The 17,613-nt window shown below is 51.5% G+C and overlaps 1 protein-coding gene across 1 annotated transcript in view; it reads left to right on the forward strand.

The window, feature by feature from the left end:
* The window catches only part of AJAP1 (adherens junctions associated protein 1), a 105,727-nt gene extending 90,413 nt beyond the window's left edge, over positions 1-15,314 (forward strand). The window contains exons 3-5 of the mRNA XM_036872963.1: positions 10,902-10,989; positions 13,215-13,457; positions 15,183-15,314. Of these exons, the coding sequence (XP_036728858.1) occupies positions 10,902-10,989; positions 13,215-13,457; positions 15,183-15,255 (404 nt within the window). The 3' untranslated portion in view covers positions 15,256-15,314. The remainder of the gene's footprint in view (positions 1-10,901; positions 10,990-13,214; positions 13,458-15,182) is intronic.
* The last annotated feature ends 2,299 nt before the right edge of the window (positions 15,315-17,613 follow it).

Consider the following 17,613-nt stretch of genomic DNA (forward strand, 5'->3'; position numbering starts at 1 on the left):
CTTCTGTCTGGGATTGCGGAATCCCCCTCCAGTACCCAGCCGGCATCTGAGAATCACTCACTCTGTCCTTCGCCTGGTATCTGCCTGTTGACTGCAGAGCCACGCTTAGGTCTGCTCCTCTCGGATGGAGCCACCAGACAGGCATGTCTGTCCTGGGCCACGGTCAACACGCTGAAACATCACTGAAAATAGGGAGGGGACAAGGTCACACACCACAGGGAGGTAAATACCCCACAGTCTGGGCCCCATCTGTCTGATTTGGAGAGGTGTCTGGAGCACAGGGAATGTATTTTAAAAGAGAGCCTTAAATAAAAAGATCAGTGGAACTAAAGCCTCTGGGACTGGACGGTAAGTGGGAACCAGGCTGTGGTATCTCTGAACATCCTGGGGCTTTCTTTTATTTATTTTTTTATTGAAGTATAGTTGATTTACAATGTTGTGTTAGTTTCAGGTGTACAGCAAAGTGACTATATATATACACACACATACATATATATATATATACATATAAAATCTTTTTCAGATTCTTTTCCCTTATAGTAGGTTATTACAAAATATTGAGTAGAGTTCCTTGTGTTATACAGTAGGTCCTTGTTGGTTATCTATTTTATGTATAGTAGTGTGTATATGTTAATCCCAAACCCCTAATTTATCCCTCCCACCTCTCCCGGCCCCCTGGGGCTTTCTGATACGGATGCAGCACTGGTCCTTCTGTTTATTTGGAGCACGTTTATAGGGAGCCTGTTCTGGGCCATGCTCTGAGCCGGCATGCCCAGCCCTCTCCTGTGCCAGGAAGGCAGCCTGAGCCTCTGCCCAGACTCCGGGGTCACGATCACCAGGATGTGAGCCACTATCCTCCACACACCTACTGTGCGCCACCTCCTGGTCCGGAGCCCTGGCAGCGCAGGGCGCATGGCCTGCAAAACGGGAACGTGCAGGTGGCATCGTGAGGGTGGCTACGGGGAGTGGGTGGGCAGGCCTCACTCTTTGCCTAGAGGTTTGAGCCAGTCACCGTTTTATGGGCTAAATATAGACTCCGTCCCGATGGTAGGTGCTAGTTCTGATGGCGAGTAATCTAGTCACAGACTTTGCAGCTGACACGTGTGACCCAGAGCTCTGGCTGCCGGGGTCCCGGGACCATGCCGCTCTGACGGCAGAAGGTCCTGTGCTCTCGGAAGCGCTGGCTGGTGGGGCACCGTGTGTGTCCCTCCACAGCCCCCTGACCCCCCACCGCACCACCTCTCCTTAGCATCAGGCAATACCACCAGCTGCCCCCCCCACGCCCCTCCCCAGCCTGCCATCCTTTGTTAAAATATTCAAATGCTGTTGGGAGTTCAGCGAAGGAAATGGATCATTTCCATATTGGCTACTGAGCTCAAAGCTGAATATCAGCTGCTTCTGTTCTTCAATGGGATGAGCAATAAATTCAGCGTGTGTGTGTGTGTGCGTGCACGCACGCTTGTGTACGCGCACACGTGAGTGTGCATGCCCTGTGTGCGTGTGCACGTGTGTACCTATATGAGCCTGCACGCTCTGGGGGGAGGATCAGCAAACAACACGGGAGAGGTGGGGACGGTGACACACTTAAGACGCCCTGATGTGCACACCGCCTGGAAGTTTAGGACTCCATCCCCTCTGCATGGTTTGCATTTCCCTCGGGGACTGGCCTTTTTGCCGGAAACAATGCTGTCATTAATTAGCAGATCTGACCCCCATGTTGGGGGTGGCCAGGGCCCCAGGCTGGGGGCGCATTTCTTGGGCCCCCTTCAGCATCCTGCTTGCTGCTGCCCACTGAATCGGAGTCCGAGCGAGCAGCTAGATGGATGGGGCCTGGCTTCCATGGGTGACCCACGTGCATGGCCATTAAATCCAGTTCGGAAACCCTCCCGAGCCTTTGCCACTTTCTGAAAGGTGCGACCGTGGGCAGTGTTGGCAGGGCCGTGCTCCCTCGGAAGGCGCTGGGGAAGCATCCGTCCTGGGCTCTCTCCTGGCTTCCAGTAGATCCTTGGCTTGTGGCAGCATCACTCCGGTCTTCTCCCTGTGTGTGTCTGTGTCCAAATGTCCCCTGTTGACAAGGACGCCAGTCATATTGGATTAGGGGCCACCCTCCTCCAGCATGACCGCATCTTAACGAATTACAGCTGCAACGACCCTATTTCCAAACAAGGTCATGTTCTAGGGCAGTGGGGATCAGGGCTTCAACATCTGCATTTTGAGTGGGGGGACACAATTCAGCCCCATAATGTGGAGCAAACCCTGCTGCCTGTGAGTGGGCTCTCCCAAGCTCTCTGTGCCCCGCATCCCACCCTCCCTAAGATCCCAGGTCTGAATGGGCAGAGCTTGCCCTTCGGGCTGAGAAGGGACAAAGCTGAGATTTGGCTGAGAAGACAGTGCTGAGAAGAGTGAAGGTAGCTGGATGCATCCGCTGGGGTCTGGATCTGGCTGCCGTGTGACCGTGTTAGGCCCCAATATCCCTCCGTCTCCTCATCTGCAGCACTGGCTTCTCAAGTTCAAGTCTCCAGAAGCGAAGGAAGTTCTCAACTGAGGAACTTGCCCCCAGATGTGGCCAACCCAGGGATGGGACAATGTTAGTTGAGCCTAATGTCAGGGGACGTTATCTAACTTCAAATCCCTTTTGGAGGCTGTAGACAGCAGAGTGCATGTCATTATCCCAGGACCACGGTTCCACGACCACTGGCCAACGCATGCAGAGAAAAGACAGCGGTTCTCCAGTGGGCTATGCAGGGGAGCAGCTAAAAGCACAGGCCCGAAGAAATCCTGCTTGGGTTCGAGTCCCATGTTTGCTGAGTCTCGGCTGTGTGTGCATAAAGGGTTAAGCTTGCTCAAAGGAAATTTCCTGACCCCACCTCCTGGCAGGTCACCTCTCAGCCCTTGGAATGTCCTGCCTGATAAGGGGCTTTGTTGACCTGGGACCTTGGACTGGGCACACAGTCTATGCTAATAAGGGGATTTACAGTGGGGGCCTTGGGCTACTGTGTCAGCTCGACCTCTGGACGGGCTGGAAACCAAGGCCAGCCACGTGGGAAGTCAGCCATGTGGATGTGACCAAGCACCAACCAAGAATCTGGACAGCCAGGCTCAGGGGAGCTTCACTGGCCAGCCATATCCCCTGCATGTGGTCACTATGGTCACTGGGAGGAATCAGTGCTGTCCATGCCTCCACTGGCAGGATGATGGGAAGCTCCTGGTCTCTCCTGGACTCTTCCCGTCACTGACTTTCATCTGTAGCCTTTACCTGTAATAAACCATACCTGGAGTATAACAGCTTTGTTCAATGCTGTGGGTCCTTCTAGGGAATTATTGAACCTGAGAGTGGCCTTGGAGACCTCCCAGGCTGCACTGTGCAACCTCCCTGTGGAAATGGGTAGCATCTTTGTGCCCACTTCATGGGGTGCTGCTGAGCTGCATGTGAACTAATTCACTGAGAACCACGGGTGGCATCACTGCCAACAAGAGTCACTTCACTGCATGGATTGGCTCTGCGGCCCCTGAGTCAGTCCTGCACCCCTGCCCCCAGCCCCATCTCTGTTATTAGTGAGGATGGGGCTGGAGGGAGAAGAGGGGGCATAACAGGGAAAGGACCATATTTCTCACGTTGCAGCCACAGAGGGTGTCATCTCAGGATGTTTCTGACCCACCAACCTCATGCTACCTCAATGATGGTGTCCGGGGAAGTCAGTTCAGATAGTGCGACGTGGGTTTGAGAAGTGGGTGCCCGTTTCTTGTTGTTCACGCATTTCTCCTGTTAGCAGACAGCCTCAGCACATTTGATGCTTGGGTCCAGATCTTTCTCTCTTATGGGGCTGTCCTGTGCATTGTAGGATGTCTGCCGGCATCTTTGATCTCTACCCACTAGATGCCAGTGGGACCACCCCCATCCCCTGTGCCTTCTGACATGTTCAGACATCTCTGGCCGAGGACCAAGGCGTCAGCCTGGCCCTGAGGTCCTTATGGGGTGATTCCTTGAGGTGTCAGCACAGCTGTTTCCTGGGTGAGCCTGTGTTCTCTCCACTGACGTCCTGCCCTAGGCTGGAGGGACTTCCAATGGGTGGACACATCATCTCAGCAGAGTCTTGGCTTCAAGCATGTCCATCACTCACCCCGTGGAAGGCTCTTCAGGGTCACTCAGAAAATGGTGTCTTTGTGACCCCGCCACCAAGCAGGTGGCCTTGTTTTTCTGTGAATGCCCCGGTTTGAGAAGGTGCATTTTCCCTCAACAGCCTACCCCCCACCCCCCAGGTGGCCAACTGCCTCAGAAAGAGCCCCTCATCCTTGGGGTACCTCTTCCTCAAGAAAATGGGGCCGGCCTCTCGCCTGTCCAGCCATGGACGTTGAGAGCTTCACCATGTTCCCAGAGACCATTTGTCAAAGACGTCCTGTGCAGTCAACATTTTGCAGTGTTTGTGGGAAAGGAATGGTCTCTTTGCGGTGGAATTGGCATTGCAGGCACTCACTGTCACCTGTCCAACCCCTGGAGACAGACATTCTTGGATGCATTTGTCAATGGGTCTTTCTTTCCATAATGCAGGCGCACGAGAGCCCTGCTTTGTAAATGAGCCACTATAAACCCAGAAATGCCATCTCTTTGCCTCAATACCAGGCCCTTGTTCCTCCCTCCATCCGAGGGTACCTACCACCAGATGAGCCCACGCCATCCCTCCAGGACTGGAGGGAAGGTCCTGCAGGGGTTGGTTCCTGACATAGACAGTTAATTTGGCTCCATTTAATAAGAAACTCATCCAGACCCAGAGATGGATTACCAATTTCCCCATCAATCTTCGGGGCCTGATCTTATTACAAACCACCACAAATATAACCATAAAAGCCCTATTGATTGATGCAGCGCTTGGTAATCCATCTGTCGTCATCCATTATTCCAGGTATAATTTTTCATTATCTGCATGGCAGCTGATTCCTAGCACATTGGTATACAGTGGCAATTACCAGGAGCAGAAAGAACCCCTAAATTAGCAGGAACAATCACACCTGTCAGGAAAGGGAAGCAAGACTCCCCACACAGCTTGCTCTGTGCTCTGGAACCATGTCTGAATGGCAAAGAGTTTGAAGATTAATTCAATATTGACCTTGGAAGGTGGAGAGGAGAAAGTGGGTTGTTTTTTCCCCTTTCTTAGGGGTCTAGGGTGCACGTTCCCTTAAGGTAACCACCTTGTCAACCCAATCACAGCCCACCCAACAGCTGGCACAGAGGCTGTTCGAGGGTGGCCTTGCCCAGGATCAGTAAAGTTTATGGCACAGATGTTCCTGTCTGCGTTATTTAATGAGCACCAAAGACCTGACCAGAGGGAACAACTGGTGTGAGTGTTGAAGGTGTGAGTGTTGAGAAAAATTTTTCAAGAAGAAGAGAAGTTTGGAGGATGCCCTCTTAAGAACAGTCCCATTTGTGGCAGGGAAAGCCCTGTCTGCAGACCAGTGGGGTAAGGTCTCTCTCAACTCAAGGAGTCTATGATCTGAACATTTTTTTAAATTAATTTTTATGGAGCATAGTTAATTTACAATGTTGTGTTAGTTTCTGCTGCACAGCAAAGTGAATCAGTTATACATATACATATATCCACTCTTTTTTAGATTATTTTCCTATATAGGTCATTACAGAGTACAGAGTAGTGTTCCCTGTGCTATACAGTAGGTCCTTACTGTCTTTTTACACACATGAGGTTTCTTTTCAACCCTAATGGAAAAATTGAGATAGACACATAGCTGAATTATTTCTGAGGGCCATTGGAGGGGCTCAATGGGTAAGACTCTCCCTGATCTTCACTCTCCAAAAAAATCAAGAATCCTGTTATTGAGTATCACACAGAGATCTATTCTCAAACTGGCTTCACATGGACATACCCAGTAGAGCGAAACTGCCCACTGCTGGTTGTTATGAACCCACTTGATAAACGGAGGCTTGGCTGTCTTTGAAATTACCTTGACAGTGGCCAGTGAAGGTCTCAGAAGACTGTAGACCTTTGATTGTAGAGCAGGAAGGTTCTACAGAACCAAAAGTTGGGAGTTTGAGTCCCAGCTTTAACCAATCATTCAAAATAGATTCTATACTTCTATTTAATTGATCAGCCACACCACCTTCAGCTATTCACCTAAATCAGGGTCTGCAAACTATAGCCCATGAGCCAAATCTGGCCATTGTTAGTTTTTGTAAATAAAGTGTTATTGACACAGAGCTATGCCTATTGGTGTGCCTATGACCCACGGCTTCTCTTATTCAGGGTTGAGAAGTTGCAACAGAAACCATACTACCCACAAAGCCTAAAATATTTACTATCTGGCTCTTCATGTCAAGGTTTGCCTACCCAGGATCCACACAAACTTAAGGGACTTACAAAGATGGGGAAACAACTCCTGGCATCTGGGGAGGCCTGAAGGATAGGACAGATGCTTGAAACACTACCCAACTTCTCACGAGTGGTTCTATTATCTTCTTAGGAGCGACCTCCCAAAGAGAGGAAAAGATGAGGCATCCTTACAGGGTTTCCATCTTCCAATCTGCTTCCTACAAATATCATTCTTACCACATGAAGACCCGGTCCTTGTTCAACCATCATGACTGTGGAGTCTGTGGGGTCTTCTTGTAGCCATCGATTCCTTATGCCTGGCTCCCAGTGACCCATCAAAACGCATGGGCCAGGCGTGGAAGCACAAGGCTGTTTGTTTGCTTTGCAAGAAAAGTACGTGAGGAGCAGTAAGGAGTTTGCCTCTAACCAGTTTTATTACCAAGAATGTGGTTACAGATTTGTTCATCTGGAGTTCGATGTTTGATTTTTCCCTGGAACTCCAGTGTAGAGAATTGCCTTGCGTCCTGGCTCTGCAGGATGGGCAGTGGATTAAATTGATCACGGGTGTGAAGACAGGCATAGAGAAGTCTTTCCAGAGAGCATAGCTGTTATATTATTGTTGTATTTCTGCCCAGATGATCCTAGCTGGTTATTATCCTACATATCATTTTTTTCCAAATTTTAACTTGGCAAGTCCTATGGAGAAATTTCACACAGAAGGCAGGAGAAGGACTTCCAGAACAAGGCAGATATTGGAATTATGTCATTACCTTTCTCCCTGCTCCCCTAGTTTTTTATTCTCTACTTTTCCGGTATCAATTTAATAATATGCCACACAGCTACTGTTGTAAGGTACTGTGTCAGGCATTATGTGTGTGTGTGGGTGGGGGGTGTAGGTGTGGATATAAAGATGATGAAGATTTGGCTCTTTCTTAAGGGCTTCAAAGATTCATGAGAACCTCAGGCAAAGGGCTGGTCTTCTATTCTTGCAGTCGTCAGTGAGGGGGTCCCTTGAGCCAACTGTCTTCCCCTCTGGGCCTCAGTTTCTTTCATCCACCAGAAGGAGAGAATCAATGCTTTCCCATCCTCACCCACAGAGGGAGTGGGGGAGAATTAAACATCTAAGATACAGCTGCTCATGGAACACTTCCCTTCCAAGGACTTTGGTCACTGCAAATACTCAACTCAACAGAAGAATTCCCCGGGTAACAAGATGTGAGGTCAGAAATCCGGTGGTGGCCTGGGCCTTCTCTGGCCCTGCAGACATTAGGGCATGGACCACAGAGTGCCCTGCTCTTCCAAGGGAACTCTCAGTTCCTCTAGCTGGGCTTGGCCTGAAGTTGGACAAATCCCTACTCCTATTGGCTCATTCCCATTTAGTGTGCTCGTTTACACTCCATAGATGTTGAATTGTCCTGACTTAGAAGATGGCATGTTTAGCCCAAGAAACAATGGTTTAGTTCTTGCCATGGAGTTTGGGGGTGTGACCTGCCAAGATGGCTGAGAGGCTTTTGGCATGAGCCTGGAGCACTCCTTAAGAGATCTATCCATGGAAGGGGTGGTTAGGCTCAAGCACCAGTCTCCATAATTTAGAAGATTATTCTCCTCAAGAATATAGAAGGGGAGAGGTGCCAGCCTCTGTCTTGGAAGATGCAAGGACCCCAGATCAAACCCAAAACTGAGATGAACAAAGTCTGAGCTCAAAATCGTACAGTACTACTGCTCTTAGTATGGGCTTTGGAACCAGCACATTCTATATGACCCAAGGAATTTACACAAACTTGCCCAGATGATTTTCACTTCCATGGTTTATGATGATTGTATCTGCCTCTGAGGGTTGTTGCCAGGAATAAATGGGATAATAACACACCTGACAATTGCTAATACTTGTTGAGCGTACTTATGATCACCATCCTCACTACCAACATCATTATGATCACCATCACCTTCATCATCACCATCAGTATCACCACCATCATCACCATCACCATCACCAGCATCCTATCACCATCATCATCACCACCGTCACCATTCCCATCATCACTGTCACCATCAGCAACACCACCATCACCATTATCATCATCACCATCAGCAGCAGCAATATCATTCCCACTTTCATCATTATAATCACTATCAGTATCATCATTGCCATCATCATCACCATCATCACCACCATCAACCATCATCACCATCATCACCACCATCAACCATCATCACCATCATCATCATCATCACCACATCATCATCATCCTCCTTATCTTCCTCATCATCATCACCACCACCATCATCACCATCACCATCGTCACCACTTTCTCAACATCACCACTATCACCACCTCCATCATCAATATCACCATCAGCAACAGCACCATCAACATTATCATCATCACCATCATCACCACTTTCATTACCATCATAATAATCATCACCACCGTCATCACCACCATCATCAACATCACTACCATCATAATCACCATCACCATCATCAGCCTCCTTCTCATCACAGGAAGCACAAACACAGGATGAGCACGTACTCTTCATGACAGCATGGCCGTCTCTTGACTGGACCAGAAGGATTGTGTAGATGGAGGGTGAGGGGAGACTGAGCAGCCATCTTTCCTGGTTGTCCATTGAACTGGACACATCCATTTCAACCTCCCTCTGCCAACAAAGTCTGAGTTGGGTCTCAGGGAAGCTGGTAAATACATAGAGATCACTGAGGCAGGTGAGCACTTCATGGTGAGATTGAGGGTGGTCCCTATTGGCATAACTAGTTTTCAGCCCCACTGGCAAGCTGATTTGGCAGTCCTAGAGGGAAGGCAAGCTGGCTCAGAGATTTATAGTACATGCCACATATTGGGCACAGGTGCATGGGAAGCCATTGGCCAGAACCAACAGTGAACATTGCCACTTTAAAAAATGGGCACCAGAGAATCTATTCCTGAGGGCAGACACCATGGCTGAGTTAGTCAAAACTGTCACTGACTGGCATGCAATAGGTGCTCAATAAATTATTCTTGAATCAATGGATAAAAGAATGAATGAAGGGAGGCCCATGGCATTCATGGATTTTCTCCAGTTTTCCGAGTGGTGCCTATCCTGTGGACTCAGGAAGGGAATTCCTTGGGACAAACAGAAATAGCCTGGAAGAGAGGCTGCCAGGAAGAGAAAGCTTGTTTTCTGGTCATGCCAATTTTGAATCATTTATTAACAACTCCCCCCATGTGGATCATATTCGATAGAGAGGTAACACCTGTTTGTGAGACTGTGTCCTTGAGAGGCTGCCAGAAAAATCTTACACTCTGAAACCCTCCACACTGGACCATGCACACGCGGTGTTCTCACCCCAGGACACGCCGGGTTCTCAAGTGTGATGGGTAGGCCTCTGCACATGGATGTCAGGAGTGGAGAGAGACAGACGCTCAAATGGCAGAGGTGAAACAATGTGGGGAGTCAGCACTCCCAGGGAGCAGGGTGCTGCCACTTGCAGGGGTCTCTGCAGAGCCCCTCACAGCCTTTAGCCCCCAGCTCCTCAGGTGTGGTTCTTGCTGACGGAAGGAGGGTGGGGCCAGAGCCCTGGACCTTTCAAGTGTCCCTCACTGACCAGCAGATTCAGCCCTAGTGTCCACGTCCCAGAAAGGATGTAACAGATGAATTGTCAGGAAGCTAGCCAGGGAGGGGACCAGAGGTGTTACCGGCCTGTCTTTTCTCTCTCCCTCTGCATCTGTGGTTGATGAAAGATGATGCAGGAGGAGGGGTGCAGAGGAGAGAATTCCTGTCCTCTGCCATCCTGGTCCTCGTGTGGGGTTTGCAGACAGCTCTCGGTCAGGGCTCTGGCTGCTTCTGGAGTGGCCAGTCCTGCTGTCCCTGTCCTGCCATTTCCCCTGCCCCCTCCCCCCACCACGTATACACACACAAGTGGAGACGGAGTCGCGAGGCCAGACTGCAGATCCTCTTCTGGGACTTCGGGAAGCATCAACTGCTGGGCCTGGATCTTTTATTCCCTGGAAGCTTATCTGAGAGTGAAATTCTTGGAAAGTATTCTGGAAAGGGGAAGATGCTCCCCCTTAATCCAAGTGCCTGAGTCTATATAAGTGCCTGAGTCTATAACATACATGTCCCTCTTACCCACCATCCCAGTAAATCCTGGGCCATCCTGGCTCCACTTGGGTCTGGCCAAACCCTGCTCCCACTTGCAGGTCAGCTGCCCTGGTGCCCAGACTTGAGGAGCAGAACTTACCCAGGTTGGGAGGAGAGAAAGGAGGGGTGACAGTGCTTACCTGTGCCAGATGAAGGGCTCGGCAGGTGTAAGAAAGGACACAGCTGCCCAGGGGCCGGGTCATAGCTCAGGGACTGAGAGAGGCCAGGCTGGGGCCTCCCTTCCTGGGCTCCAGGTGAGAGCAGCCCCGGTACCCACAGCATCTGGCAGGCCCTGTCAACGTGGGCCCCCTGCCAGGGTGTGTGCACATGATGGGATTCAGAGCCGGGTTGATGGGACAGGTCGCCACACCCCCCCCTTCCTGGGCCCCTTCATCTCATGCCCCTGGTTTCATTGCCCCCCTCCCCCTTTCTCTGTTTCCAGGTTTGGCGGTCCATCAGATCATCACCATCACCGTCTCCCTCATCATGGTCATAGCTGCTCTGATTACAACTCTTGTCTTAAAAAACTGGTAAGGATCCTCGGCCCTTCTGGCCTGGAAACGGGGATCAGTAGGGGTCCCCGGGGAAGCACACACAGAAAAGTCCTTACTTTTCACACGCGATCTCGGCTCACAGCCCAGGGAATTGTTTCTCTGTTTGGGATGGAGAGCAGCATGCAACTCCTGATCTGCTAAACCCGCTCACCTTTGCCCCGGGCAGCTTGGCTGGCTGGTGAGGGTGTCGCTCCCTGACACTGCCCTTCTGGTGGCTTTCTCTGCAGGACACAAGCCCGGCCTCCTTGACTTAGTTCCTCAGGCAGCAGGTGTCCTGCTTCCAAAGCCCATCCCTTGGATCCCAGTGCCCCTTTGAATGTCACCCTCCCAGCGCGTTTCTCCTTATTTCCCACCAGCAGCCTGGGTGGGGTCCCTTCCTGCCCCTCCCTGTCCTGGGCTGTCCTGGTCTCTTTCTCCTGCCTTCTTCTCACAGCCGTTCTGTGTCTGCTGAACTAGGTTACTGCTTTGCTCCAGGCGGCCTGTCTTTGCCTATTTCCTCCTGGAAATTGGCCTACTTTGAGGTTGGCCTTGGCTGGGTGTACACACCTGCTACACCCCTGGGAAAATCAGGGAGCTTCTGGCTGACCCTGCTGCTCGCACGCCTCCCAGGCCCCTGTCTGCCTGCAGTCACTCCTCCAGCAAACAAGGCTCCTGTTAACATCGAAGCTGAGCGGCCCTCGTAGAATCATACACCCAAATCATCCCCCTGCTGACCAGTGGTAGGAAGTCAGACAGGCTGATGGGAGGGAGCTGCCCTGGAGCCTCCAAGTAACAGAAATGCGTGGAAATGCAAGAGAAAGCCGGTCTCCAGGATTAGAGAGGATGGGGAGGGGAGTGGCCTCACCCCAGAACAGACCAGAAAGGCCTTGACGCTCCTGATGGCCGGCAATCCCAGGACCTGGGGCACTTTCTGGGGCAGGTGACAAGGACCACTGTGAGCTCCCAACAGCGCATCTTGGGCAAGGCTGGCTGTCCAGAGAAGGGGCTCCGGAGCCCTGGACCACACGGGTGTTGAGCGGGTCCAGTCCCACTGGCCATCCTGGTGAGGGAAAGCCCCTCCCCCGAAGGAGACCTCGGACTTTGTGACTTTGTAATAGGCAGGCAAGCTTCCTCTTGGTTTTCCCACACTTTTGGGTTTACAGCAAACCCTCAAAGAGTCCTTTGGGAAGGACAACTCAGGGGGGTGGATGAGTGGTTTCCATGACCTTGGGGGTGTCCCCTGGCTTTCACATCCATCTTCTTACTTTCATTTATGGGTGGATCTTCCCCACCAGCAATCAGAATTTCTCTCATTGGGAAGACAAGGGAGGGAGTTAACACAATTTATGGGGAGACGGGCTCACACTCCCGCCCCTCGCAGAGCCCCCTCGCTTTGCAAAGGCTGTGAGCATGAAGGGGGGAAAGGAGGAGAACTGGTGTCCTGAGGAGGCACCCCCCATCTCCTCCTCTCTTCCCTCCTCTGTGGGGATAGCACTTCCTTCCATCCTTGTGAACTTGCCCCTCCGGGGGTTGGGAGGGGTCCCTACGTACCTTCTCCATCAAATTCCTTGGCCAACAAAGGTGGGACCCCCGTGTCTGGTCTACACAGCGTCTGGAAGCCTCTGTGGTCCAGAAGAACAGGGAATTAAGGTGGGTACCCACGGGGCACAAGGCACAGTTCTCTCCATAGATCCCGATGATCCAGTTTCATTTCCAACTTGTGAGCCTGGGCAGAGGAGGGGCTGAGGATAAGGGTTCCCCAGTTTTCACTCTCCCCAAAGATAATTGCATGGTCCATTCCAAATGAACGATGGCCACCCCGACCTGTGCACGTGGCTTTCCCCGTGGGCACCCATCACAGTTTCCATCCCATCCAGGTGTTCCTGGGGAAACTGAGTCAACACCTCTGCCCAGCTGACATTCTTTGGCCAAACCAGGCCTCCGCTCTCCGATAACACAGGTCAACCCCTTACCTTCTAATGCTCCCTGCAATAATGGCCGCATTTAAAATTCAAATTTTATTTTATTTTTTTTTTGAAAAAAGAGCTGATTGCTTGATTGTGGTTGATCTTTCTGAAGAGGCTGGGAATTACCATTTAATATTAAATGATGTATAATTAATGCCTGGAGATAAAGGTTCCACAGTGTAAGCGCTGGAGATGTTTGTGGGTCTCGGCATCTGCCCATCCCCCCACCCCCACCCTGACTTCTCTCTCCTCCAGCTGCGCCCAGAGCGGGAACCCTCGTAGGAACAGCCACCAGCGGAAGACAAACCATCAGGAGGAGAGCTGCCAGAACCTGACGGACTTCACGCCCGGCCGGGTGCCCAGCAGCCTGGACATCTTCACGGCCTATAACGAGACCCTCCAGTGTTCGCACGAGTGTGTCCGGGCGTCTGTGCCCGTGTACACTGACGAGACGCTGCACCCGGCCGGGGAGTACAAATCCACGTTTAACGGGAACCGGTAAGCACAGGCTTGGGCCAGACCCGGCCGTTGTCCCCTCCTGGGGATGCAGGGGCTGTTTATCTGTGTCAGGCGGCCTTCCCATCTCTTTGTGATGGTCCAAGCAAACACAGGCAGCTAAGTTTGCTGAGATGAGACAAGAGGGGCACAGTAGACATAAAATGGTGCTAAGACATCCAGCAGCCAGGGTTCACTTCCAGACCCCTGCGCTTAGTGGATGGACTTGTCTTGCCCGGCCCTGGATCCCGCATGGTGGAGGCTGAGCGGGCATTATGGGGTGCCGAATCCAAAGCCAGCCTCATAGTCTCAAGCCTCCCAAATGTCAACAAATCATGATCGGTCCCTCCCTGGTCAATATCTCTGAACCCCCATCACTAAAATGTCAGCAGCAAAAATATCAAATACCAACCAGACTCCTGGTTATTAAACACTCTTTTTTATGAATCATATGTAATCCCTCAAAGAAGACATGCCTCTAAAACCATCCCTGGGACTATTTAAGAAACCCTTGAGTCAGCTTCTGAAAGTTTATCCGGAATTAGATTAAAACATCAATAGCTATTTTTTTTAAAAGTGAGCACACACTCATGCATCATTTTGTAAATTAAAAGAAAAAGAATTCTCCAATAACTTAAAGATCTTAGGAAGAAATGAGCAGGACACCAGACTGACCTGAGGGGCCCACAGTCAGTGGCAGGAGTGGAGGCTGGAGACACTGTCCAAGGTGCCCTACACGGGGCTTCTCCCAGAACCCAGGTCGAGGAGACTCGGGGGGACCTTCAGCTGTTTTGCCCGTAGTTAATGTCACTTTGTCCCGTCCTGGAGAGCGAGTGGGTGTTCCTTAAACACCTTCTGCTTCTCCTCTCTTTGTGTCTCCACACCAGACTCTGCCGTATTGTCGAGAGCAGAAACCTCAGACCATCCTTCTAAACGACTTTGCTTTTACTCGACAGCATTTGGGGAGCTCGTGGGTTGCACTCCAGCCGTCCAGAAGGACGAGTTCACAAAGAATTGGCAGAAGGATTTTCAAACCATTTCATTGAATGCGTGTGTACCTGTCTGGATGTAAATCCTGGCCAGCCAGTGCTTCAGGCTTTGGGGGAAGGAGGGGAAGGGAGTGGATGGGTCTTGGTGTTTCGCTATGTCTCTCTCTCTGCCCCTGTGTCCTAGGAGAGCCCTGTACACGTGCAGGGCGGGCATAGCTGGCTGGTGTGGAAGCACTGGATGGGACAGGTTCTTGCCCTGGGGCTGAAGGTGATGCTCTGTTGGTTCCCACTGGCCTTGGGAAATGGTAGCTCGGTCTCAAAGGGGATGAAACACCTGGCGGGGGGGGGGGGGCGGGGCGCTTTTTAGGCATCAGGCCCTGCCCTCTCTAGAATGTGCAGTAAAGTGGGTAGAATCTCTGCCCTCAGAGGCAGAGACCCTGAGCTTTGCATTGTCCTGGAAATCAAAAACTGAAATCTGGAGATGGTACCACTGTGGGTCTCAGCACCAGATTCCTCCCATGTGTGGATCCCTCAGGCTGCATGTCCTCCAAGGCCTTCCAGGATGGAAGGGAGCCCTGGGCAGCATAGGGAGGGGAGGCCAGTGGGTCCAGGCCGAGCATCACCTTCCTGGGGTTCTTTTCAACTCGAGAAGCCAGTCTTCTGCCACAGGTCTGAGCCGGCCTGCCTGTCGGGTGTTATGTACCAGCCCTCGTGAGCCCGTTTTTTCTGCTTGCTGCAGACCCTCTTCTTCTGACCGGCATCTTATTCCTGTGGCCTTTGTGTCTGAGAAATGGTTTGAAATCTCCTGCTGACTGGCCGAAGGCTTTTTTACCTCCTGGGGGCAGGGCAGACGCCATGTGTCTGTTTTATGGTATGTACCTCTTTTATTGGACCTTGATTGATTTTCCCTTGGCCTCCCCTTTCCCACCCCCGTCTCGCCTCTGGGATAACTGGGAGCCCTTCTGGACATGGCAGGTGAAATTCCAAGGGCATCACCGTTCTGGATGCAAACCAGAGGGCCGGGCTTGTGGTCTCTCTGCTGCACTCGTTAGAAATGCCCCATGTCCTGGTGGAAGGGAGTAACAGACTCAGGAACCCCCTGCTTGGCACCCTGGCCATTTCCGTCAGTGCTGTTGCATCCCCTAGGATGGCCTGTAGGGCAGGGAACACCAGGTCTGGAAACGAGCTACAAGTACACTTCTCATTTCCCGCAATGAGAAGAGATCAGGGCCCCGGCCAAGTGGGCAGACGTCATGCCTCCATCACGTCTTTACATGGCGGGGAGGGGTGGGAGAACACAGAGTGGAATTAAAATACAATTTTGAAATATAAATATAAGAGATAAGAAAGAAAATGATAAAGAAAGAAAGTGAAGAGTTGAGACATCTACTAATTTGAAGCCAGGGACCGGTACCAAAACAGGATGAATTTTCCACGCTCTGCTGGATAGGAACATTTGGTTTGCTTTCAATGATATTGACTTTGATGCTAACGTTAAATTGCTTTCTTCTGTGCCGAATCTCCCAAACACGCGAGCTGCTGGGGGGAAGAGCATCTCACCCCATGACTGCACATTCTGGATGCACAGTCAATAGAGGCGACCAGGGTTTTTGTTTTTTTTTTCTTTTTCTCTTCTGATGCTAGGTTTTTCAAAGGATGACATCTTGCTCATCCACAGAGAGCATCTTTTTCCCCCCAGATATTCCTTCTAAATGTGTCATCAGATCCCTTCCAGGAGTAGGGAACCCAATTTCTAGGCTTATTGATATTTAAAAAATTTTTTTCCTTACTTTTGCTCATCTTCTGATACGGGGACTGAGCGGAAAATGCCATTGTCAGAGTCAGGGGAGGGCCTGGGGCGAGGGTGGTGTCTTTTTGGGGTGCACATGGGACCCTCAGAGGCCTCTGCTTGCAACACTTAGCTGGGGTCGGGGGGCCCAGCTGCTTTGAGAAGCAGGTGTGAATCAATCAGTTCCTAATCCCAGCCCTAGTGAATTGCATCTTTGCTCAAAATCAAATCTCCAGCCCTCACTTCCTGTCCCAAAGCCAAAATGATCCACTTAGCTCTATGTTCAGCTGATGGATGAAGGAATATAATGAGATTAAAAGGGAAAGTGACCCTCCCCACCCAAAGGCCTTTGCTGAGATGTGCAGGTGAGGCAGGTAAGAGGAGGTCTGTCCCCAGCATTCAAGGGCCAGATGCCCTGGGCATGGCTCAACCACCAGAAATTTGTGCCTTTGTCTGCCTGGATGTGATTCCTCATTAAGGCCACGGGTGAGCTCCCTTTGGAGTTCTGACCAGGCCAGCGATGGGGAGCCTGTCTATTAGCTGCAGAGTTCGTGCCTGCCTGATGAGGCCTCTGCAGGGCGGCCAGGTGGGCACCAGCATCTCTGTCGGGATTTCAAAAATGCATAAACACATAAGGCATTGACCTGGGAGATGCCAGCCGTGCGCATCAAAGACCTCTGCTCTCTTCCTCCAAGAGCTGCGGGCCTGTGGCCCTGGAGGTGGACATGCCTTCCACTCCAGGTAGCCCCAAACTGGGGTGGGGTGGGGACAGTTCCCTAATGGGACATTCACATGGCAGCTCACTGGAGCACTCTTGATGTCTAGAGACTCATTCGGTCTTCTCAGCAGTGCATCTTACAGGGGAAACTGAGGCCCGGTGAGGGGACGTGACTTGCCTGAGGCCAGTCAGGTTGTAAGTGGTAGGGCCACGTGACCCCAGGTCACCTGGCTCCAGGGCCATGCTCCGACCACCGGCCAGAGAGCCTTGACTGCCATCCCCCGTGGATGCCTCTGCCCCGTTCCATCCCCGGCCCGACCCCAAGTGGGACGAGGGTTGGGCTGTGGGAGATGAGGGTGGGCTTTCCAGCTGCCTTGGCATCCCTGCTGGGGCCACTCAGCCTGACTCTGCAGGGCAGGGACATAGCAGGTGGGAGGCCAGCCCCCGAGCCTCCGAAAGCCTGGGCCGGGGACCTCCTCCTTCACATCGGCATGTGGAGCCACCTCCCTGGCTTTAAAAGAAAATCAAACTGGGGGAGAGAAAAGTGCTTTTATTCACGTCTTTGCTCCAGAAGACCTTCCTGTGCCATTAGCCTGTTTCTCTCTCCAGAAGCACGGGGCACAGAAGGAGTGGGGTAGGCTCTCCCCATGTGCCACCCTAGAT

Source organism: Balaenoptera musculus, chromosome 1 (genome assembly GCF_009873245.2).
Source record: "Balaenoptera musculus isolate JJ_BM4_2016_0621 chromosome 1, mBalMus1.pri.v3, whole genome shotgun sequence".
Classification (NCBI taxonomy): Eukaryota; Metazoa; Chordata; class Mammalia; order Artiodactyla; family Balaenopteridae; genus Balaenoptera; species Balaenoptera musculus.